Here is a 25645-nt window from a genome sequence, read left to right as displayed (position 1 = left end):
ACACGTTTTTGTGACCAGTTATCTTTATGATTGGTTGTGGTGGAATGCCAGCTTTTGTCAGGGTAATAATGAGCCCAACTGGTCTTTTGGTATATTTCCAATCCACTGAATAATATCGTCAGCCATTATCGGAGCGCAGACTCAAATTACGCGCGTTGTTTGTAGACAGAAAGTAGTTCCAGGAAATAGACGCATTTACCATATATGGTAAATGGGGCCTGGGCGTGATATAGAAAATTATTGCACGGCTTGCGCATCAGGATTCCCATAGTGTTACGAGGGCGGGCAATACAAGGTATATGATAAAACTTAATTACTGCATTAGTCACAGCAACATTTTACTGTTTCCAGGCAAAAGCAGCATCAATATTCCTATGCGTATTATTATTATTTTTTTTTTTTTAGTAAGTTCTTTCCTTGGCACCAAACATGTAATCTTAATATCATAAATACATTGGAATAAGAATCCCTCTATTACGCAAAGTATACAAGCCATGTTCCTATTGGTCATTGTGTATAAATACAAATATGTCTAGTATATCCAAATTGAAATTGAGGTTTAAGTGGTTTCTGTCATTGAAGCGTCTTTTTTTTACATGTGTGCACGATCTGCTGTATGCCACAATAGCTATTGTATTAAAGTAAATAACTAGCGTAGTAGTTGGTATAACAAAAGCTTTCAACAATTAGTCCATCTGTTAATGCTGTATTTGCATATTTTTCAATAATTATTATACTGTAAAATACTTTATTTTCGCTTGGAATTAATTTTTGAAAATATTCTGAAAGAATGATTCAGTGAAAATAAAACCATCAAATATACCTTTTTTCCTATATTTTACATTCAACTTGTCAAAAATCAGTGAAAATGAATTCCATACAAAACACCCAAAAAGTCTTTACAGTGAAAAATAATTCCGGCTATTAAAAATAAAGGATTTTACAGTACAATAATGTTGTCCAATACAATGTATATTTGGACATTTGTAATTTTTATTCTTGTTGATTTTTTCAAAATAAAATTTAAGTTGTACTGAGTGTGCCATTAGGTGGGTTGGGTATGGCGGAGGGTAAAATTTAATGCTGATATCAATTATTATGATATGGGGTTATAATAAGGACAAGGTCATTCTGACATTGGATTGGTTTCAGATTCTGTGTATGGTAAACATATGAGGAAATCTAATTAGCGACAATAACTACAACTATAAATATGTTTGTTTTTTTTAAATTTTATTTCCGATAACCTTGTTTCCCAGAAGTGTCACCTTGACCCACCTTTCCCCCAACCTATTAATGGTAAATTGGTCCCTTCAAATGAATAATTATAATCTAATAACAGCATGGCGCACTGACGTTTTTGCAAAACAACAAATCTGTCAACAACAAAAAACATACACAGAACAGCAGTATGCCAATGGGTTTAATATCAATTGTTTTATTATTTGTGATATTTAATCTTATAGTAGCTTACAATATTATTCTTATACTTTCCTGTATGAATGCGTGACTACTGCCACCCGGTAACTGCCCACACATCTGTATAACAAAACCAATATGCTATGTGGCATTGCCAATTTCATTAGGGTTCACGTTGTGACTTTTCATAATGTTAGTGATAGCTATTTCATAGGTTAAATTTACTTTCACACTTTTCAAATCCGTGAGGTTACTTCTACTGACCAATATAACCATGAAATATGTTGACAATGTGGATGGGCAATGAGAAAGTTATTGCAGAATATGTTCTCACTAGAAAAAATTACGATGGCACAAGATAAAAAAAATAAGAATCCAATCATCTTGATTTCATACCAGCAATTCTTACAAGATAGATGTAAATACTGAAAAAAAATGAGCGCAATGATGCTATCTTACAGGCATTGTTTTGGTTGATATTTCTTTGGCACGGTGGTGCTGATAATCCCTTTCAAAAGGGTTCAAAACTTTGCCATTTTTAAACCCACTTAACGTCAGAATAACAAGTTCTCTTACATTGTCATAAATAGACACAAAAAGCACAAGACAGATTTTGAAACAACAGACACAGATTAAGGGGGGGATTGGTATTAGGTGATTAGTTACATGACAGTCTCTCAATGCTAGGTACTGTCAAAATAAAATGTGCGCAAACATCAGGGTCAACGGAATATCTACTTTGATATTTCACAATATTGAGCAAAAAAAAACAGCATCTTTTTGACACATTTTATGTTTTTAGCTTGTTCTAGAAAGAAGTTTCACCAGTGAATGCTTATGTTTTAAACAAAACTTTTGATTGAAATTCAAAACTACTATAATTTTAACAAATATGGGATTGTTTTTTTATTTTGAAAATTCAAACTTTAATATTTGGATACTGCATTCATGGATTTGCACTAATGGCAGTTTGTGTGAGACTGGTAACACAAATGGTGTCTAAACATAATATACAGCATAATAGGCACAATTGATCATTCATCCCTTCATGCCGGTACTTTTACACACAGAAGGCCTTGACACAAATTATAAACAAAGAAACAAAAATCCATTCATCATTCTGAAAAGCTATTAATAATAAGGCTAATTTTTTTTCCACTGGTATTGGAGTTATTGTATTGTTATTGAGTTATTGGAGCCATAGTTGCCGATCAGTGATGTCGTCATTTGATGTAAGGATGAGACAAGTATCAATTCATTTTGTCCAAACTCCCAATCACACCATGGGGGTACATATAATGGTGAAGTTGTCAAATCGATTGTAAAAAATGCAAGTTTTGCTCGTTCATCATCGCATTTTGGAATGAAATCTTTTAGAAAGAGTTACAGATTTTATGACCAAATTGGCCACCAGCTGGCAGTTAACTGCAAAAAAACTTGGTCGTGCTTCCACGTTCGTTTGTATGAAATTTAGGGTAGGGTTGATAACTTCACAATGGTAGACAATGGTGGGTTGAATTGCAAATGAATTCCTATCCAAAAGTCAAAACAATAAATTCTGACAGAGAACAATCCTGTCCGGCAACAAGCATATTCCATCTGCATCAACAAGCAGAGATCAATATGTTATAACACCAGATAGAAAATTCATATATGTGTTTTTAGTGTTACCAAGGTAACCAGCATGAATGCACTTGAGACATCATGGCTTTACCCCTTTGAGTATAAAATAAAAAATGTTGTTAATTTTGAACCAAATGAACATAATCTCCAATTTGCTACCTGTCTTGATCAGAATTATTAAAAAAAAAATAATGCACTTTGTGAATGGTGCGCCAAAAGTTGATTGGTTATTAGTCGAACCAGAACCAGAACAGTGAAACTGACTTCTAACCCAGTCCCCTAGAACACATGTGAAGGGCACTTTGGAAAAGGAGGAATCTTTGAGGTGCATGACATGTCACGTCACGTCATATTCAATATGAGACCCATGCTACATATAAAACAACATGTAAAATACATTATTTGTTTAAAATTGAATGAGCAATGACTATAATAATGCTTTTATATTATTTACATTTAAGCTTCCAGTGAGAATAAAATACAAATGTCTGTGTCAAAGTTCATTCGGTAGGTTAACGTTCCAATGATAATTTTAACTGTTCAGTTTTCTTTAATATGAAATCATATTTGCATGAATACAAACAGAAATTATTGCTGTTTCACATGGACTACAAAATAACAAAATGATATTTTCAATATTTGATATTAATAAAACCGCAGTAATTAAAGCGCAGTAATTAAAGCACAGTGGTCGTCGCGCAGTGCGTGTTCGAATTTATGTAAATAAACAATGTATTTTACATGCGTTGTATACGTCGCTATGAGTCCTTTAATCAAATTTATTATGTAGTTGTATCCTTGAAAATACAATCAATGTTTGTATTATTGATATGCAAATAATATGGTAAATAAAAAACATAAATCTATCTGCGGTGTTCATGTAGTATTCAAATTAATACATAATATGTATGTGTAATCTGAAAAAAAACTTGGTAACAAATGTTGGTAGGAAATGGTTTCATTAAATTGGTTTTAAAAAACGTGAATCTACGTTTCTATGAAGTTTTTGAAACTGGCAATATGCAAATTATTATGTTTATTCAATTACTGCCATGCAAATCACATTAGCCAAAAATATGGATGTCAAAGCTCATGTATTTGAAATATCGTGTATTCTTGGATGTTTAGAGAAGGCAGGCATGTGACACGTAATGGACGTAGATATACAATATAGCATATTGTATTCTTGGATGTTTAGAGAAGGCAGGCATGTGACACGTAATGGACGTAGATATACAATATAGCATATTGTATTCTTGGATGTTTAGAGAAGGCAGGCATGTGACACGTAATGGACGTAGATATACAATATAGCATATTATTTTCTGCATTTGTTGGTAAACATTTTCATTGCTAAAGCAAAATTTTAAGTAGGTCATTGACCTTTAAGTAGCGTGATTACACATCAGTGTAGTCTGAATCACAGTGATAGAGGGACTGTGTCTGAACCACAGTGATAGAGGGACTGTGTCTGAACTAATGCTGGAGAATGACGCCTCAGGCTTAATCCCTAATACATGAGATGTGCAACACACCTTAATCCAAATCCCCAGCACACGTTATCAACGTCTGTCCCCGTTCATACGCATGTGACCTTCCATCTCGTGAACGTCTCGCAATTTCCTTCACATGCATATTCTAAGCTTGTACTCCCGTGGCGGTCCTATACCTAATTCTACTTGCCATGCAATTGTCAAGCTTTCCTGTATCATGCTTCGCCTTAGCGTAGTCATTCCTTGTTCAGCAAGTGACCTGAATATATCCGCCAAACGCTACCTCATAATTCAAGCATTCAACTTTTGCATTCTATTAATGTGTATCTGCATTTCATCATTATTTCAATAAAGTTAAGGGGATGAGGGTTGTCATCGCAGTGCATATGCGCACCACTTGGTTAACATGCTGCTGCCATTCTTCGTGAATAAAAAAGTCAAACATGCGACTCTGTGCACAGAACTGATATCCACAACGATGGTACCTGGCAATTTTGTAATAACAAGAAAGCCATTGGAATTGAAATTCCCTGGCAACTTTACCAGATGAAAGTCTATATCTGCAATAGTGTTTCAGATTTATTTATGCATTTTTAATTAGGTGACATGACCATACAATGTATATGGTTCATTAAACATGTTGATCAGCTCCAGTGTGCAGTGTCTTCAATATAACACGATGTGAATTTCTATCTGCAATAATCCTTCTGTCACAACTCTGTACAGCTTATGGACATTCAGAAATACAGACCTGTGAACGATTGCTGGTAACTGATATAACCCCTACCAGCACTAACATGTGCTGGGGATAACAAGGTCATGTCATGTGATGGGATTTCAGACCCTGTTATTCAATAGTAAACAACACTGAAATGTTTCAGCCATTTTGATGCAGAACTTGGAACAAATGCAAGATGATAAGAGTGACAAGATGTATAATTATGTAGTTGTAAAGTTTAAATACAATCAGTCAAAGACATGCCAGACACAAGGCTCTAGAATACCATTAATAATTACAAAATTTCTGTCATTTGGCATTTTTTATTCGATCTGAAAAACATTCTGGATATATTATGTACCTATTAATTATGTTAGGAGGATCTATTTTAACATTAAAATGGCCGCCATTCAGCCATCTTGAATCAGATTGTCAATAAATGAATGTACATACATGTGTGTTTTGTATGTGTGCATATATGTATATGATGTATACGGTTTGACACTGTCATAGTCAAAGATATGGCCTGGACACAGCATATTTTGAATACGATCTGAAAAACAGAATCATGTGTAACAAGGTCCTGTTATGTTCGATGCATGTATGAAATGAATGAAATCCACCAATACACACCCGAAATCCGGTTCCGGAAAGGCAGAAATGCTTAAGTTTGATGAATTATCCGCACAAACATGGCCGCCGTTCGGCCATCTTTAATTGTATTATGAAACAAATGGGTACACATGTATATCCCAAAATGTGTGATGGATACATGAAATTTGAATGAGTTCAGGCAAGGCATGTTGGAGATACAGGTGGGGGACGTATACACGCACTGAGGTCAATGCATATATTCCTGACCTAATGACCTTGTTTATCCACACTGTACTTTGACTCTGTTCAAATACAGCAGCAGGATACACTACATCACTCATAAAAATAACTTTCACATGCTACAAATATCAGAGGAAGGCCATGGAATTCTGTCATATTATTAAAAATAATATTTCTTTTGTCTGATTTAAAGACATCATAATACAAGTGCCAGTACAACAGACAGATGGTAATGTTGCATGTGAATAAATCATCAATATAGAACAGCTGTCTTTATTTCAACCAGATACTAATTTGTGAGGCATATGTTGCGGATTAGAAGCTGACAATGAGTCCACAAATCATGAGTATAGCCTAGTAACCCAGAAAGGTGTTGAAAATAACATATTGCAGACATAGTGATCAATTATTGAAAGCGAAATATTAAATTACGTTTTTGTTTTTTTGCATTCGTAATTAATGTTTTGGAGTCTACTAACAAATACTTTGAGACAATTCTTTTTCACGCTTGGTTATTCATTTAATTATATTAGTATACACTATTGTAGATGCTTTCAAGGACGTTTTTCTTTACGATTCCAATCTGTTACCGATAGTTTACCTGCTATTGTCCTCATTGTAATGACACAAAACGAACAACTGATGTTCGGTCCAAATAGCTGTGTACGAAACTCATGACATGTGGACAAACTGAAAAACTAATTTTTCGAATCAGAGAAGGAGGTGATATTCCTTTTAAGGTTGTGTGGGGGAGATATTTATTTCACAGGGACGAGAGCGTAGAGACATGGTATTTACAGTTCCTATGAAATGCCCACCAAATACATTTATGTTTTTGTTTTTTGTTTCCCTGAAATGGACACCTGGGAGAAAAATTCAATCTACATAATAAATCATATTTGAGACAAATAAAAAAAAGATTGTGTTAACTGTAGACATGCCCCTTCCTACTTTCAGTATTTTCGGACTTTTGACTTCTTCTAAAGTGAAATGGCGCCACCACATGTCAGACAAAGAAAGGAAGCTACATGAATGTATGTGCTATGTAATTGATATAGTAAAAACTTGTAGTTGTAAAAACTATTCCTAAAATCATGCTTGTAATGTTAGGAATTAAGAGAAAATCAAGGAAGTGAGTGAATTTCTGTCAATTGGTTTTAGTCCCCGGGTGAAAAACATTTGGCCTACTGATGGCTCTATACTGCAAACTGCATGGCTTATGGTACAGATTACTAAACTGCTCACAAAGCGATGTTGGCAATTAAAAAAAAAAACTAGTTACAAATTGCCAAGAACTTCTGCCTTGCCATGAGCTCTGAAACATTTATGATGAAAGTAGTTGTGTTTAAGTCGTGGGTAATAGATTTAAGTTCTGGTTTTTGTAAAATCATTACTCTCAGTTCTGATGCAAGTGACCAGACAACTTTGTATGGTAACTTTCTATTTCCCTTGCAAAAAATGGACTCTATATTGAGTAATGTACATTAAACAGAAAAGCTAAGAAAGAAATATACAATTTTACAAAAAACAAACATGTTATCATGTACTAATGAATATGCAAGTAGTTGTATACCGGTAGTTTACGAAGCACAATGACGGAGTCACAAAGCCCCAAACAAGGTGTATTAAACACAAATGAATGGGTTATGTGCTATGCAAATTACATATGGCTATTCACTTTCAAACCAAAACTAATCTTGTCAGAGCATTGTCCCCTGGCATCAATGTACCAACTTTCATTGAAATACAATAATTAGTTTGAGATGTTAATGGAAATTACTGACAATGAGCTATGTAAATTAGGTAATTAATATGCAACCAAATCTGCTATGTATAAAGTTTCATTGAAATGAGATGATTGGCTCTTGATATATCAATGTGATTATTATGGAAATTAGCTAATTAGTATACACAGATTTCAATTGTGCATTGCCAACGTACTAAATTTCCTTGAAATGCAATGATTAATTTTTGAGAAAAAAACAGAAAAATAACTCTTTAGTATGAAAAGTAATAAAGTGTAGAACTAGCATGTAAAGTGTAGAACTAGCATGTAAAGTGTAGAACTAGCATGTAAAGTGTAGAACTAGCATGTAAAGTGTAGAACTAGCACGTAAAGTGTAGAACTAGCATGTAAAGTGTAGAACTAGCATGTAAAGTGTAGAACTAGCATGTAAAGTGTAGAACTAGCATGTAAAGTGTAGAACTAGCATGTAAAGTGTAGAACTAGCATGTAAAGTGTAGAACTAGCACGTAAAGTGTAGAACTAGCATGTAAAGTGTAGAACTAGCATGTAAAGTGTAGAACTAGCATGTAAAGTGTAGAACTAGCACGTAAAGTGTAGAACTAGCATGTAAACTGTACAACTAGCATGTAAACTGTACTTCCTTATTTAGAAAATTTGTACTAAGTAGTGACTACATGCAGGCAAAGTATTCACTAAGGCAGTACTCCGGTCAATACGATCATCATACTGCCTTTGCGCATTGATTGTGGTTATTTGGTAATTTAACACATTTCAAATGATATGGTAACAAGCCATGCATGGCACAGTCCCCGTTAGTTATTAAATTTAAGATCTATAGTTTTGTTTATAGTAATATAGTTGGAACATAAACAAGTCAGACATATGATTCCAGAAGCTGATGCTTGATTATGATTTTTTTTAACATTCAATCATCTTGTATCTGATCACCAAATGAGTACTTGTCTATATTGAGAGATATTGCTCTGGAACAGCATTAATTAAAACAAAATGGCTACCGGTCAGCCATTTTGAATCAGATCATCAAACCAATACATCTATATATCTACGGTATGACATGATGTATAATGAATATATCAAATTTGAACATAACCAGTCAAAGCATGTAAGAACCACAGTCTTTAAAATAAAATGGTCGCCAATCAGCTATTTTGAATCCGATCTGAATAACAAAACAAAGCGCATCAGGAACCCATAATGTCTAATATATGAACCATGTTTGACTGATATCCATCCATAAAAGACCAAGAACTGGTTCTGGAATGCCAGAAATGCTTGATTTTTTTATGATGTTTAGCACAAAAATGGTCACCATTCGGCCATTTTGAATAGGTTCATCAAACCAAAACATCTGTGTATCTGTGACGTGATGTATAGTTAATATATATAATTTGAACATAATCAGTTAAAGCATGTTGGAGATATAACACTACGGTATAATGCGGTTATGCGATCATTAAAACAAAATGGCCACCCGTCGGCCATTTTTAATATTATTTGAAAAACACAATGATGTGCACCATCAATAATGTCCAATGTATGTACCAAGTTTCAACAAAATCCATCAGTAAACAGCCGATATCTAGTTCCGGAATGCCAAAAATACTTGATTTTGATGATTTTTCAGAACAAAAATGGGCACCATTAGGCGATTTTGAATCAGATCGGCGAACAAATACATCTGTAATATGACATTATGTATAATAAATATACAAAATTTGAGCATAATCACTCAAAACATACCATGAGATCTGGCACTAGAAACACTTGGGTCTTTTCCAATCTAGACTTGATGGCGCCATTGTATTGGCACGCGCACAATTGGGATCAGTTCATTATTTTGATAGATGCGAGTAAAACGCTGTTTTCAAAACGACATGCGTTGGTTACCATACATTAACAGGTTATATATGCATTCAAAGTGTTATTTTAAATTGTTATAACCATCTGAGTCAAACTGACATAGCGCAATTTGCAAAACAACTCCCGAGTGTTGAGTAACCTCAGGTATTAAGGAACTCATCGTTGGCGGGAAGGCTCAAAGAAAAGTTTCTCAGCATTGGACGCGCCGCAGTTTCGCGACAGTTTTGGGCCAAACTAAAAGTTGTTTTTACATTTCTGGTGCATTATGTATCAAATTCAGATTTTATACCAAGGTGGGAGAGTACGTCAGGGATACACGGACAGAAAACTTGATTATAATGGTTTGATGGACTTTGTCAAAACAAAAGTGCCTTCCTTGAGCAAATCACTTTTTCAACTGCAGTTTGAAAATGACAAGGGTATGACGACCGTTATTATGTCTAGTTCATTTTTGCAACAGGTACAACTGACTAAAAAGAGCGGGGTTGACATTTTCAACAAATTTAAGCAACACCCAACTGAAAATAATTATAATATAAATATAAAAAAAAAGAATGGTTGCTGAATAAGCACGCTAGTGATACTTGCAATTCACCATGCCAACCACCCCCATGAAATAGTAATTCCAAACCAAGCACATGTCAATCAAGTGGCGCTGACAAGTCTAGATTGGACAAAAGTATTTTGCAAAGTTGCAAGTCATTTTGCTAACTGACTGTCCGTATAATTTTCAGAACAAAATGGTCGCCAGTAGGACAATTTGAATCCAATCTGAAAAACAAATAATGTGCATCAAGGTCCCATAATGTCTAATGTATGTACTAAGTTTGAACAAAATCCATCTGTAAACAGCCAATATCTGGTTCTGAAATGCCAGAAATGCTTGATTTTGATGATTTTTCTGCACAAAAATGGCCACTATCCAGCCATCTTGAATAAGATTGTGAAACAAATTGATGTGCATATGTATAATATTATGTATGATGTATGTGTGTAATCAGTCCAGGCATGTCTAAGATATACATGTAGGTCCAGTCGTACGCAGACACACATGAATACACGCAGAGAGGTCAAACCAAAAGTCCTCATTTTCGGACTGCATTCGAACAGTGACAAATAAACTAATAATATTCACAAATTGAGAGTAGAAATAAATCTAGTCATTTCCAGATGAAAGAAACCTGGCATTGGTAGAGTATATTTCATATCAAGGGATTATAAGCGGGCACAATAAGGACCACACTCATCAAAAGGGCAAGCATAGATTAAATTGGTAATGCACAACAACAACAAAATGGAGAAAATCTTGCACTGAGATTGCTTTAAAGTAATAATTCATATTTATTGCATGATATGGAGAGAAGGAATAAAGATAAAATTACAAAATGGAAGTAGAAAGAGATTCTGTGCTCTTTAATCAAATGTCAGCGAGAGAAAGTGGAACACAGCAATGATGACTCAGTCAGCGTCACAGCAATTACCCTACATTCACCTGGAATATCAATCTTGCTATGGTCAGTCGTGCATTTGCTAAAGGCTTGGCTAAATTGCCATGCATTTTTTTCCTTCCATACAATTTACATCAAGGTATTTAACATTAATTTCCTCATTTTAGAAATGACAACTCACTGAAAGCCGTTTTTTTTTTTTTTTTTAAATAGTAGAAAAACCTTATAGATATTGAATTGGGTTGATACAATATATCTACATTTGCCATAACTCAACAAAAGAGGGCAGTATTTCATTATTTTACAAACACAAGTTCAATAACCTTGATCAGCGCAGGCATCAACAAATGACTTTCCATTGATTTGGCAGATGGCAGACATGATAATTGTAATTGTTAGACTGGAGTTTAGAATGGCGGCAAGGCTACAATGTTTGAAATCCACCTCATCGTGTTAAGCATGGTGTCAATGGGTGAGCTCATTTCCACAAGAGCTCATAAGTTTATGGATGCTCTTGGATGCTGTGAAAAGCTAGCTGGTATATGAATTCCTTTTCAGATCTGAAGTGAATCAGATACATACTAGTAAATGCATGTAACTGAGTGACAATAGTCTCATAGGTTAAACACTGAGGGAAAATAGTCTCATAGGTTAAACACTGAGGGACAATAGTCTGATATAGGTTAAACACTGAGTGACAATAGTCTGATAGGTTAAACACTGAGTGACAATAGTCTGATAGGTTAAACACTGAGTGACGATAGTCTGATAGGTTAAACACTGAGTGACAATAGTCTGATAGGTTAAACACTGAGTGACAATAGTCTGATATAGGTTAAACACTAAGTGACAATAGTCTGATATAGGTTAAACACTAAGTGACAATAGTCTGATATAGGTTAAACACTGAGCGACAATAGTCTGATAGGTTAAACACTAAGTGGCAATAGTCTGATAGGTTAAACACTGAGTGACAAAAGTCTGATATAGGTTAAACACTGAGTGACAATAGTCTGATAGGTTAAACACTGAGTGACAATAGTCTGATAGGTTAAACACTGAGTGACAATAGTCTGATATAGGTTAAACACTAAGTGACAATAGTCTGATATAGGTTAAACACTAAGTGACAATAGTCTGATATAGGTTAAACACTGAGCGACAATAGTCTGATAGGTTAAACACTGAGCGACAATAGTCTGATAGGTTAAAAACTGAGTGACAATAGTCTGATAGGTTAAACACTAAGTGACAATAGTCTGATATAGGTTAAACACTAAGTGACAATAGTCTGATAGGTTAAACACTGAGTGACAATAGTCTGATAGGTTAAACACTGAGTGACAATAATCTGATAGGTTAAACACTGGGTGACAATAATCTGATAGGTTAACACTGAGTGACAATAGTCTCATAGCCTAAACACTGAGGGACAATAGTCTGATAGCTTAAACACTGAGGGACAATAGTCTGATATAGGTTAAACACTAAGTGACAATAGTCTGGTAGGCTAAACACTGAGTGACAATAGTCTGATATAGGTTAAACACTAAGTGACAATAGTCTGATATAGGTTAAACACTAAGTGACAATAGTCTGATATAGGTTAAACACTAAGTGACAATAGTCTGATATAGGTTAAACACTGAGCGACAATAGTCTGATAGGTTAAACACTGAGCGACAATAGTCTGATAGGTTAACACTGAGTGACAATAGTCTCATAGGTTAAACACTGAGGGACAATAGTCTGATAGGTTAAACACTGAAGGACAATAGTCTGATAGGTTAAACACTGAAGGACAATAGTCTGATATAGGTTAAACACTGAGTGACAATAGTCTCATAGGTTAAACACTAAGTGACAATAGTCTGATAGGTTAAACACTGAGCGACAATAGTCTGATAGGTTAAACACTGAAGGACAATAGTCTGATATAGGTTAAACACTGAGTGACAATAGTCTCATAGGTTAAACACTAAGTGACAATAGTCTGATAGGTTAAACACTGAGCGACAATAGTCTGATAGGTTAAACACTGAGGGACAATAGTCTGATATAGGTTAAACACTAAGTGACAATAGTCTGATAGGTTAAACACTGGGTGACAATAGTCTGATAGGTTAAACACTAAGTGACAATAGTCTGATAGGTTAAACACTGGGTGACAATAGTCTGATAGGTTAAACACTGAGTGACAATAGTCTGATAGGTTAAACACTGAGGGACAATAGTCTGATATAGGTTAAACACTAAGTGACAATAGTCTGATAGGTTAACACTGAGTGACAATAGTCTGATAGGTTAAACACTGAGTGACAATAGTCTGATAGGTTAAACACTGAGTGACAATAGTCTGATAGGTTAAACACTGAGTGACAATAGTCTGATAGGTTAAACACTGAGTGACAATAGTCTGATAGGTTAACACTGAGTGACAATAGTCTGATAGGTTAAACACTGAGAGACAATAATCTGGCGGCACAGTTTTACTTGAGAAGAAAACTGAAGACTGAAAAAGGGCTGTGACATAGAGGCTTCAACGCAGAATTTTTTTTCAATTTTATTCTAATATGTTTTATTTTTTTAATTTAATTTTTGTTCACAAATATCTAGTTTCAGCACAACAGGAACCAAAAACCCAATTGTAGTAGACATCATAAATTCTAGGATTTACCGAAATGATTGTTGTCAGATTAACATTACCATGTGGCACAACTCCATATTTCAAACCAGATGGAAAACGACTTAATGGATAAAATGGGGTTCACTCTGCTCCACAAAGATGAGTTCTACTTATAAACACTAATGTAATGACAAATTTACTCCACTTTGAGTATGTTGTATACATAATTGACTCGTGAGCTGCTACATGAAACACGTTTTTATTCACCTTTCTGCGAAAGTGTATAATCACAAATGTGGCGATTCTTATGATGTATGTGCGACAGTAGCTGACCTCATCAATTGTTCACGTGTCAGTTGGGATTAGCAGGTTTTTAAATTTAATGCAAGTCTCTTATACTGACGTTTGATCAATTCGATGTGATTTACAGATTTAAACATTAAATACTGAAAATAAACTGATAGTGAATGTTTGTGAAATTCTGTCTATTGTCAGTATGCATTGTCAAGTCTACCCCAATAAAGATGGCACACAATCCACACCTGCAGAGTCATACTGGCAGATATAATACGATCACACGGTACTAAGTTTCAAAATACACCATTTTTATGAGATGAGATTTATTTCAATATCGAACAATTATCAGATTGAATTTTGATTGTAAAGTAGACTTCCACCCATTGATAATCCGATGATAATCCCCCCTCATTTTGACACACTGTTTGATATGAACATATGCAACCCATTGTTTGTTCACACATAATTTGAACACATGGTACACAAAGACCACGGTGCTTTACATTTTTAACAAACATAAATTCAGACAAATAATTAATAATCACTGGATACATAGTTTCAATAATGTGATTTAACAAAAACAAAAATTGTCAAAGCAGCAATTGAATAGATTCCCTTGTGTTGGGAACTGGAAGAAGAAATTCGATAGTATTTGAAAACAAAAACACACAGGTAGTGTATCACGTTGTTAGCCACAATTCTGATAGGGTTATCGCATATGGCAGCTGGACACAAACACAATACCATTTTTGCAATATTCCGAAATGCGATTAGTAAATAACAAATTATTGTTATCAAGGATATATAGATTTTTAACTGCGGAAAGCTGTAACATAGATTGAATTGACATGTTCACCATATGCTGCGTTCCTTTTAAAAACAAGCGGCTATTTGCCATCAGGATATTTTATTACGCCCATAATCATAATTCAAACCTTACAGGTAATGAGGAGTTCTGTTGATCCCTTAGTATCTATAATCTCGCTAGATGCAGGCCTGCAGATCATTTAAATAACAAAGTTAGAATTTAAATGTTATCTAGGATTATTAGCTTTGACTGAACTTTGCTATTAAGACTATCATGGCGTTTGCACTAAAAGCGTGCAGACATATCTCTGGGTAATATTTGTTTGACATCGGCCAATCGTATCACTCTACCGTATATCCCTAGGGTTGCATCAATGACCTTTGGGCATGTTGGAAATAAGGGTAACCAAGCTGGGACTGATCCACTATTGGGGTGTGCATTTAAAAGTTGTAAATTCGCCCCTCTCATTTTGTTTAATAAAGTGAAAGTAATAAGAAACTTTTTACTTCATATTTCAGATTCACTTCTTGCAATGAATTTATTCCATATATGAATCTTGTGAAGTTTTTAAAATATAGAAACACTGGGACTTTCTAAATTCTTCAGTATTTCAAGAATCAAAATTAAAAAAATTAGATGCCACAGTCAGTGATTTTGCATTTCTGATATTCAGTGGAAAGTAGGGAACCGATGGACAAATAGATCTTTAGACAAATAATTAAAAAGCCATATATAATTGGTTATATATAGTACATAAAGAACTAAAATGATTGAACATCATATAAATGTGCTAATATTTGATGTATTACATATCGACAAAAAAGATGTTATCATCCATAACTTGCGAAGAAATGTCATTATTCTTGAATGAAGCAGACAGTGTTTCTTTATCTGATCGGTAAACTTGAAAAAAAAAAATGTAAAAGTACATGTATTGCACACTAGAGAGCAAGATAGCGCTGAATCACAATCATACGCTGAGAACAAAAGAGAAACCACAAGACTGCCTTTATTTGAAGGCTGCAGGGGAGACTTGATAGCTAGGCTGGAAAGCAGTCTGTGATAGAGAGATTGATGTTCAATTTATCAAGCATTATTACTGCGTTGGTTTTATTTTCTCTCACTTCCTTTGTGATACCGCAACATGACTACATCCCTAGATAATAGGGATATTCACTGTCAAATTTAAAACACAGTAAAAACAGTATCTTTGTCCCAGCTATTGTGTATCTACTTTTAATAAAAAAAATCATCATTCTTGTCATTAAAAATAAATAGCAAAATGAGTAAAAACTAGATGATATTGACATTTTTTTTTTTGCGGTAAGCCTACAAGTATGCAAGCCTCAGGCATTTGCAAGAGAAAAAAAAACAACTTTCAATTATGAGTTCTTTCCCCATCAACAGTAAATGTATATGATTTAAAGCTTGCAAATGGAAACGGACAGACTTAATGTCTGGGGTATTTGGGAGAGGGTTAATTGCCCTGCAATGCCAGATTACAACTAAAACGCTGGAAAGGCCAAACCCGAGAGCACTAATATCACTTTGCAATCATATTTCACTACATCTTGAATAACTTGCGTTGCATTTCATCAAATCATACTAAAATGAAAATGAATTATTTTTAGTCTACAGTAAATTATTCCATCATTTTAAATGTTCCATTAGCCTGGGACTATTTGTTTTAATATAAAAATACCTATTTGAGACGAAATATTATCCATCGTTAAACAATCATTCCCCAGTAAATTTAGATATTAATTTACAATTTATCGAATATGTTACATCACTTGGAACATTATACTTGATTTATACACTATTTTTATTCATTATAAAATACAAAATGTGTTACTCCCCAAGGCAACTGAAATGATGTCTCAGTCATGCCACACAATTCAATATTCTTATTATATTTATTGTAAATTATTCAATGATTTATTTTTCGACTTGAAATTTATTTCCCCCTAATTATTATAATAATCTAAAGTGGTGATTTTTCAAAATGAAATAATTCTTGAAAATTAACCACAGTTTTGATCAAAGGACATTTTTCTTTTTTTTATTTGAAATCTAGATAGTAATGATATCTTATTGCAATGTTGCCGCAAGGTTTCATCACTCATCACTTCTACCATACTCTTTACCCATCTGTGGCGAAGTACATGTGGTACTAATGGAGGAGTAAAACTGCAATATCCTCCAGGGCAATTTTGGGGTTAATGTTCTTTCAGCGCAATTATATCGGGTCCTTTTTACAGGAACCAAAGAAGAGATGAGGCGTATATTCATTCATATTATCAGGATAAAGTAATCAAAAGGAACTAACTAAGATGAAAAGAAAAATAACCCATTATAGTGCAATACAGTTCAGGTTTTGTAGGTAGGTATGTTTACTGTGATTGCAGTATAGTGACTACGGCTTATATAAACGAAGTCAGTACATTGAACTCGTGATGAGTCATACACACACTACATTATATATGCTGTCATAATGTTTTCATGGCGCAACACAAAAATATTTTGTATCACGTTGCATAAATTGTATTCAAGAAACAGGTTCAACCTGACTAGAACCTGATGTACTGTATGGTGTGGGTGTGGTGTGGGTTATGTTAGGAAGCGTCAGACTAGACAACCATAATTTCCTGAACTGGTGAAGTGCACCACATACAGTAGAATGAAGGAAAAATAATAAAAAAAATTAAAATTTTATCAGATTTTCCTTGATGAGACATAAATTTTTGGCCGTAGGTGAGGAAGCTACAGAGAGTCAGCGACTTCATTGTAACATTAACAGTCCTTGTCAAAAACAACACTTTCAAACATTTCTAGTAGCGAAAATGTAAATTACCGTAGTTTACATAATTGGGTGATGAGGCAGCTTGTTCTACTTTCCTTGGCGGATTTCAATTCAAATGTGAATTTACTTTAACTCCTCAGTCTTAATAAATTAGTTAACTATCTGTCTAGACTATTCGGAGTTTCTGTATGTTAAATCATCAATTTACATATACTCACTCTTATTTGCAAGGTCTGTCGAACTCGTTGACCTGATTGTCTTCGATTTCAATACTTTTTCTGTGAAAAGTTAAAACAACATATTTTAATGATGCCTTGTCTTCTACATTTGAGGTCTTTACTAGTATTCAGCTTCCCAGCTGAGATAGTTCTGCTGTTAGCAATGCACATTTCAATTAAAGAAAATGAACAAATCTGAGAGAGGTCTACTTGTAGTACTTATATGTATAATATCAAAGCAATCGGACTTGTGATTTTTACCAAGAATTAAAAAATATCACATTTTACCAAAAATGACAAAGATACCAACATGAAATGAACAAATCTGAGAGAGGTCTACCTGAGGTACCTATATGAAAAGTATCAAAGCAATCGGTCGAAAATATCACTTTTTACCAAAAATAACAAAAATATTCATCAAAATTAGAAAACTGAAGATATCATAAAATGAACAAATCTGACAGAGGTCTACTTGTAGTACCTATATGTATAATATCAAAGCAATCGGGCTTGTGATTTTTACCAAGAATTCAAAAATATTACTTTTTACCAAAAATGACAAAAATATTCATCAAAATTAGAGATTTGAAGATACCAACATGAAATGAACAAATCTGGGAGAGGTCTACCTGAGGTACCTATTTGTAAAGTATCAAAGCAATCGGACTTACAGTTTTTAACAAGAATTCAAAAATATCACTTTTTACCAAAAATGACAAAAATATTCATCAAAATTAGAGAATTAAAGATATCATTACAAAATGAACAAATCTGGGAGAGGTCCACATGTAGTACCTACATATGTAATATCAAAGCAATTGGACTTGGGGGTTTTAAACAAGAAGTCGAAAATATCACTTTTTACCGAAGAAGACAAAAATATTCATCAAAATTAGAGAATTAAAGATATCATCACGAAATGAACAATCTAAGAGAGGTCTGCCCAAGGTACATATACACCAAGTATCAAAGCAATAAGGCTTGTAGTTTCAAGAAGAAGTCGAAAAAGTAAAAAGTTGATGTGGATGATGACGAACAATCACTCATATGATCAGCTCCATTTGACAAAGCTGTATATCAGCTCCATTTGACAAAGCTGTCTAAATTCAGGATGGAGAAGCACCGTAATGACAGTCAGGTGTACATCGTCAATTCTGATTGTCACCTCTCACAAATTAAACACTTTTTTTCCAATACTTTTTCACAAATTATCAGCATAACCTGTAGCCTGAGAAATTGCATCCATTTGGTCACAAATTAACAAAAAATACATAAAAATGTGTAAAATATTTCATCAACATTTTAGTGGAAAACAATTAATGATGTTGAAAGGATTATTGAGACATTAATCAGAAAACCCTGCATGTGATTCAGTGATTTGATGACACCGTAGGATACTGAAAACTCAAACATTATATTAACCTATAGAAATGGCAGGTAATTTTTGTCAATTTGTTAGACAGTTCAGCCCGTGATATTTTACAAATATTATAGCATACGACATTATTTTAGTTAAGGCTTTTTAACAGCTTTAAAAATGCCCCCATTCTTTTCACCTCTAGGGGGCGCCACTATCTACGCCACTATCTACAGTGGTGAGAGCGATCCACATTTCTTACTTTGGCCTCTAGGTGGCGGTAAAATACAAACAAATTTGGAGCAAGAGCTTGGTATTAAGTTGTTGATGTATTATAAAAAGTCATGTGATCGAATGTGAATGAAATTTCCCCAGTCATATAATTATAGTAGTACCAATAAGCCATCACCAAATATCAGTAGTCTAGAAAAAATATACTGACAAAATTGATGGAAGTGGAACATCACAAACCCCCACAAGGGAGTCAGACCAGGTGCACGTGAAGGGTAAGCATCTGCTACTGGCATGTCACACCCACCGTCAGGGAAAAATGTCAAATCAAGTTTACTGGACAAAAAACCACACCAAATCACAAGAACCCAGCCACATACAAAAGAAACAATCAAAACACAAATCTGCAATCATGTTACAGACAGAAATCCTATATCTGAGAAACCGCTAACACGACAATCATGTCATCATACACCATCTTTGGTTTCACTCAGACACTAGAAAGTGTGATAAAATTTACTTACCAACAACTAGAATGGTATGCCAATGACAGCAGGCAATGTCAGGCACAACATGCAGCGTACCAAATATGGGTCTTGGCGTACATACAGCATCTTTCTTCTTAAGAGACTTATCAACATCCAAACCAAGTCGACCATTTTCATAATTTCCAAATGAATAAATATAGTTATCTGGAAGTTTATAGTGAATTGTTTTTATTCATTATTTATAAAGTTGATTGGGCCATCCACTGACAATGAAAAGAAGAAAAAACAATAGGTATGGCAAAGATTTTACAAGATGAGGATATATACAACTATCTCTGTACAATGATATGCAATGATAATCTTATTGTGTGTGTCAATGAGATGAATTTCTAACCAATGCTAATCACATAACATAGTGGACACTTGGAAAGGTTTGATTGCATAAACCGAAATATTTATTCATTTTTCACGAGTTTTCAATTACATTTCATATTGATAAAAAAATACAATTGCTAAATATATAAACATGGAAAACTAAAGAAAGTATACCAGGTCTGGTAGTGTCAATGTCATATTGTGATGTCATATTTTTGCATATTTTGCCAACCATGAGAAGCGTTATTAACAGTGCTCATACATTGTTTTATTAATAATGCTTTGTCGCATAGAAACTAAAAAAAACGAATCCAACGGGTCTTGGAGGCTTACTTTCAATAGATCACAGCAAAGCGGCTGCTCTGCTAAGTATGACACCCCAATCCATACCCAAGCCTGAGACAAACTCTAACCAGTTCTTTCACAGACTTATTTAGGTTTATTTGTCTTTTGATTTTGTGATCATTTTCAATTTGTGTGAGATCTTCAATGCATATCACAATACTTGCATACCCATATCTTATAAGTCTTTGAATACATTTGAAAGTATGCAAAACAAAAAATTTGGCAGTGAGAAATCAACATTAACAGTGAATAGATGAGTGATAACTATACAAACATAGCATACAGAAAACAAAGACAAATTTTGTCATTTTCAAAAAATTGAACCTGTGTTCCTTTTTCCAGAATTTTTTTTTTTAATTTATTAATAATGGAAAATGATGTCAATTTGGTCAAAAAATACAAAATAATGTTTCAATAAAGTTTTTGGCGGGACACAATATGGTGTTCAAAGAATTCTTGGCAGCTACGATAAAGATCTACATTACCTGAGGTAGATACCACTGTAAAACTATCTCCGCAGCCCACTTTTTCAACTCGCTGTCCCACCAAAGGACCTCCAACTTCACAGATACAATTCCTTGGTTTGAAATCACCAATACCTAACTGACCATATTTATTACATCCAAATACTATCAGTCTACCATAAGCTAGAAAAAAATAAGGAATATGACAGCTGACAATGACCTAGATTAATTTTGATCAAATTGAAACAAAAACAATGCATACAATCAAGGATGGTCAATTCTGTGAGTGAACCTGCTTTTGCTTAAGTTTTCTTCTTCAAATTTTTCAAATATGTATGGATTAATTCTGTTTAAATTGTAGACAAAATTAATATTACATATTGTAATCCTGACTTTTGTGATTTCACAAAATTTCTTTTCATATCATAGAAATAGTATTATGATCTTAATTATACAATATACTATAACCATATACATAATTTATGTCACAATAAGCACAGTGGCTTTATTTCCAAAGGTGCTTAGTAATTTTTTGGTATCAGTAGAACACGATCCTGGTGAATTAAATTTCTGTTTTTTTGTTTTTTTTGTTTGTTTTTTTAAGTAATGCGCCCTCTATGGCCAACTAGCAATATCCTTTTGTTTTTACCTTGCTGTAAAAATAGAACAATCTAAGAAAGAAATTCAGGCAACACAAGTTATGTACATGATCTTACCATCTATGACAGCTGTGTGTGTCCTACCAGCAGACACAGCCACTATCTGATATCTATTCAGTGGTTTAACTGTGACGGGAGTGTGTTTTATGGGAATATCATACGATACCTAAAGAAAAACATGCAACATGTATTAGTTCACTGACAACTTTCGACAGCCCATTAGACGTGATGGAGCCGTCTTGCTGCTCACATACAACTTTGGAGCAATCCATATTGCAGTAGGGATGAACAATGCATTTCTAAAACTTAATTTTATTATGCAAACTTTTCGTGCATTTTTCATTCACATCTGAAGTGTATCTCTAATAGAAGTGTATGTAATCCAACAGTTGCATGTACCGGTATTGTATTCTGGATTATAAAAATACGACTCATTTTGATCGTAGACTCAACTCTGTTGTTTATGAAAATGCATCTAACAGAGCAAAATATTGCCAAATTAGGAACCAAGTTTACTAACTACATTTGTAACTGCCAACTATTTCTAAGACTGTAATAGACAAACATAAAAGTACCACACAAATTGGACTCTATTGACAGTATTTGCTGGCATGGCATGGCATGGCATAGCATGGCATGGCATGGCATGCATTGAAAAAAACAAGGGTTATTCTTGATATCTACAAAAAATCTATAACCATGCGATTTAACACCGAGCATACACTGAGTGTTTAACAAATCTATGAATTCAATACATGTACACAGTTATTGCATTATACTCAAATTATATACTCCCTGAACCCTTATTCTGATGCCAGTTTGTTGGGGGTCCAATAAATGATATGATGATGAAATTTATGTGGGACTCACATTCTAAGTTGTGAAGTCTGTGGTAGATGTACTCCACACAGTTAACAAGCAGCTACAAATAGCTACAGTGTTCAAATATGATAAATAATATATGGATCATGATCGCATCAATTATCACAGTTTGATGACACAGCCACTTACCTTAACTTGCCGTTTTCGAAGACCTGATGCTACATTATTAAGCCCAAGTTTATTGAACTCATTACTACCACACGCTAGCAGTCGACCCCTGGCAGTCAGAAAGAAACTTGTATCTGGACCGGCACATACTGATACAATGGTCCTCTTTCCATGTATTGGCACCTAGCAACAGGAAAGAAGAATCAGAAGAGTGAGAATCTAAGCGTTAATCAAACCTTCACCAGAAACATTTTAATGGTACCAATAATTTTTATTATCAGCATTTCCATTTGATTGCTGAGTTACAGTGATAATAATTTCTAACCAAAATGACAAGGTAATTGTCATTACAGCAATATTAAAATGATATTCATCACACACGTGTGTTCAAGTTGTATACATCGCATGGGACCCATATCTAACATGTGCCACAAAGATTGACACTTTATTAAATAGTGAAGCAGTGGTAGATTGAAATATTACACACATACATGCAATACATATATGACATCATATAAGATTTTTATTTTATAAACTGATTCAATGTTGTATTTTATATTATGTATGATGAATTTTCATGATAAAATATATATTAAATAATTTTAACTTTTTTAACTGTAGCATCCTATACAGAGGGACGTGTATTTTTAAGATGTGACTTTTAATTTCATTAAGAGAAAAATTTTTGCAAATTCAAAACTTTGTACTAGTGAATGATTTTCAGATACACAGGAATCACGTCAATTTTCACAATATTCTGGCTTCTCCGAAGCTATAAAATTATTAAATCACAAAATTACGATCAGCGGAAATATGACAGTACTCTTTATATATTATATATACTCTCACACAGAACAAACAAGATACAAATTTTATCATAATGTGATAATTCTTACCCTTTGTGGCAGTGAAAAATCATCCTCAGAACCGAGGCCAAGACGACCTGCGAGGAATGAAAAAAAGGTTACTATATACAGATGCAATGGATAAACCTATACAGAAATAATTAGTGAAGTAATACTTGTGCTAACCCCCCCCCAATTGCATCACCACACTATTATTTAATTTAATTCAAGCATATTTATCATATGCGTACAAGTACCCGTATATACTTTACCCCACACGTACCATATTCCCCACATCCCCACGAATATACCTCTCCATCTTGAGTTAATGCTAGAACATGGCAGTCACCACATGATACTTGTTCAACGGGTTTCTTAAGAAAGAAATCAACTGGTAGGGGCGTGTGAACCTCATCTCCATGGGAGTTGTCACAGCCCAGGCAGCCGTAGTAGTCGGAACCAAACGTATATAGCACACCATTATCTGGAGGGGAAAGAAAACTAACGAACATCAAGAGACAACTGTGGCAAGAATGATGGTAATTAAGGTAGTACAAAACATGGTAGACATGTTTTCAGGAAAGTATAAATCTCTAAATATGTCAAGGGAGGCTTAAAGCTTACAATTAGTTTTGATGCAACATCTTGGACATACATTTTGTTTATGATTTTTGTTAATTTGGGGCCAATAGAACACTCCTTGGCTTTTTGAAAAATTCATTCCCATTCCCATTGTTTTGATCAAAAGTTTCATTTTGTGTGAAATAACAAAAGTTTGCGAAGGCATTCAATAATTAATTAAAAACATGGTAAAAGAGTAAAAGATATGTGATGTGTTGCTTAATTGTTAGAATGTCCACCCAGCATCAGGGAGATTGCAGACTCAACTCCTGCAGACAGCTCTCCAAAAAAGATGACCAAAAAAGTAGATTACAGCAAAGTTTACTCTAAAAACAGAACCATGTGGAAGTGTTGGCATAACAGACTACCAGGGTACAATCTATAAATAAAGAATAAATGAAATAAGATTTACCGTTAACACAGGCAGTGAATTCTTCTCCACAGGAGACATTTACAACACCTTGACCTTGTAATGCTGCAACTTTTTTTGGCATTCTGTATGAGGCAGTGTCACCATGACCTAGCTGACCAACCATCCCCTGACCTCCTTGGACATTCTAAAATTATTACAAAATTAACAAAAAATGAATTCCCTTCAGAAATGGCATATAATTTCCACAAAATTTTAGAAGATGTGAATAAACAAAAGTAACCTCTGTTGAGATAGAAGACTACTCAAAAGTAAAAACTAGTACTTGTTCATTATGAGAAATATTGCTCTGGAACAGCATTAATTAAAGCAAAATGGCTACCAGTCAGCCATTTTGAATCGGATTGTCATACCAATACATTTGTATATCTATGACATGATATATTGAATATATAAAATATAAAATCAGTCAAAGCATGTCAAAGATATAGCACTAGAACTGCATTTATTAAGAGAAAATGGCTGCCAGTAGGTCATTTTTAATCCGATCTGAAAAACAAAATGACGTGCATCAGGAACCCATAATGTATGTACCAAGTTGGAACCAATTCCATCCATACAAGACCGAGAAAGTTCCAGAATAACAGAAATGCTTGACTTTTGATGATTTTTTAGCACAAATAAGGCCACCATTCGGCCATTTTGAATAGAATCGTCAAACCAATATATCTGTATATCTATGACATGATGTATAATGAATATTTAAAATTTGAACATAATTAGTCAAAGCTAGTCAGAGATATGGAACTAGAACTAGAACCACATTCATCCAGTTGGCTATTTTGAATCTTATCTGAAAAACAAAATTGCGTGCATCAAGGCATCCATAATGTCCAATGTATATTATTACCTAGTTTGAACAAAATCCATCTGTAAACAGCCGAGAAATCCTTGATTTTGATGAGTTTTCAGTATAAAAATGGCC

At 34.1% G+C, this 25645-nt stretch overlaps 1 protein-coding gene across 1 annotated transcript in view; it reads right to left on the bottom strand.

Annotated features, from left to right (window-relative positions):
• Positions 1–25645, bottom strand: part of LOC102810080 (serine/threonine-protein kinase Nek9-like) — a 134383-nt gene that overhangs the window by 98789 nt on the left and 9949 nt on the right. The window contains exons 11-18 of the mRNA XM_085505317.1: positions 24703–24847; positions 23953–24153; positions 23721–23767; positions 22846–23007; positions 21892–22000; positions 21197–21358; positions 20028–20195; positions 17916–17975 (exon numbers count right to left, since the gene is read on the bottom strand). Of these exons, the coding sequence (XP_085361443.1) occupies positions 17916–17975; positions 20028–20195; positions 21197–21358; positions 21892–22000; positions 22846–23007; positions 23721–23767; positions 23953–24153; positions 24703–24847 (1054 nt within the window). The remainder of the gene's footprint in view (positions 1–17915; positions 17976–20027; positions 20196–21196; positions 21359–21891; positions 22001–22845; positions 23008–23720; positions 23768–23952; positions 24154–24702; positions 24848–25645) is intronic.

This window comes from Saccoglossus kowalevskii, chromosome 2, assembly GCF_978046115.1.
Source record: "Saccoglossus kowalevskii chromosome 2, keSacKowa6.1, whole genome shotgun sequence".
NCBI lineage: Eukaryota > Metazoa > Hemichordata > Enteropneusta > Harrimaniidae > Saccoglossus > Saccoglossus kowalevskii.
This window is presented reverse-complemented; position numbering and strand designations above follow the sequence as displayed.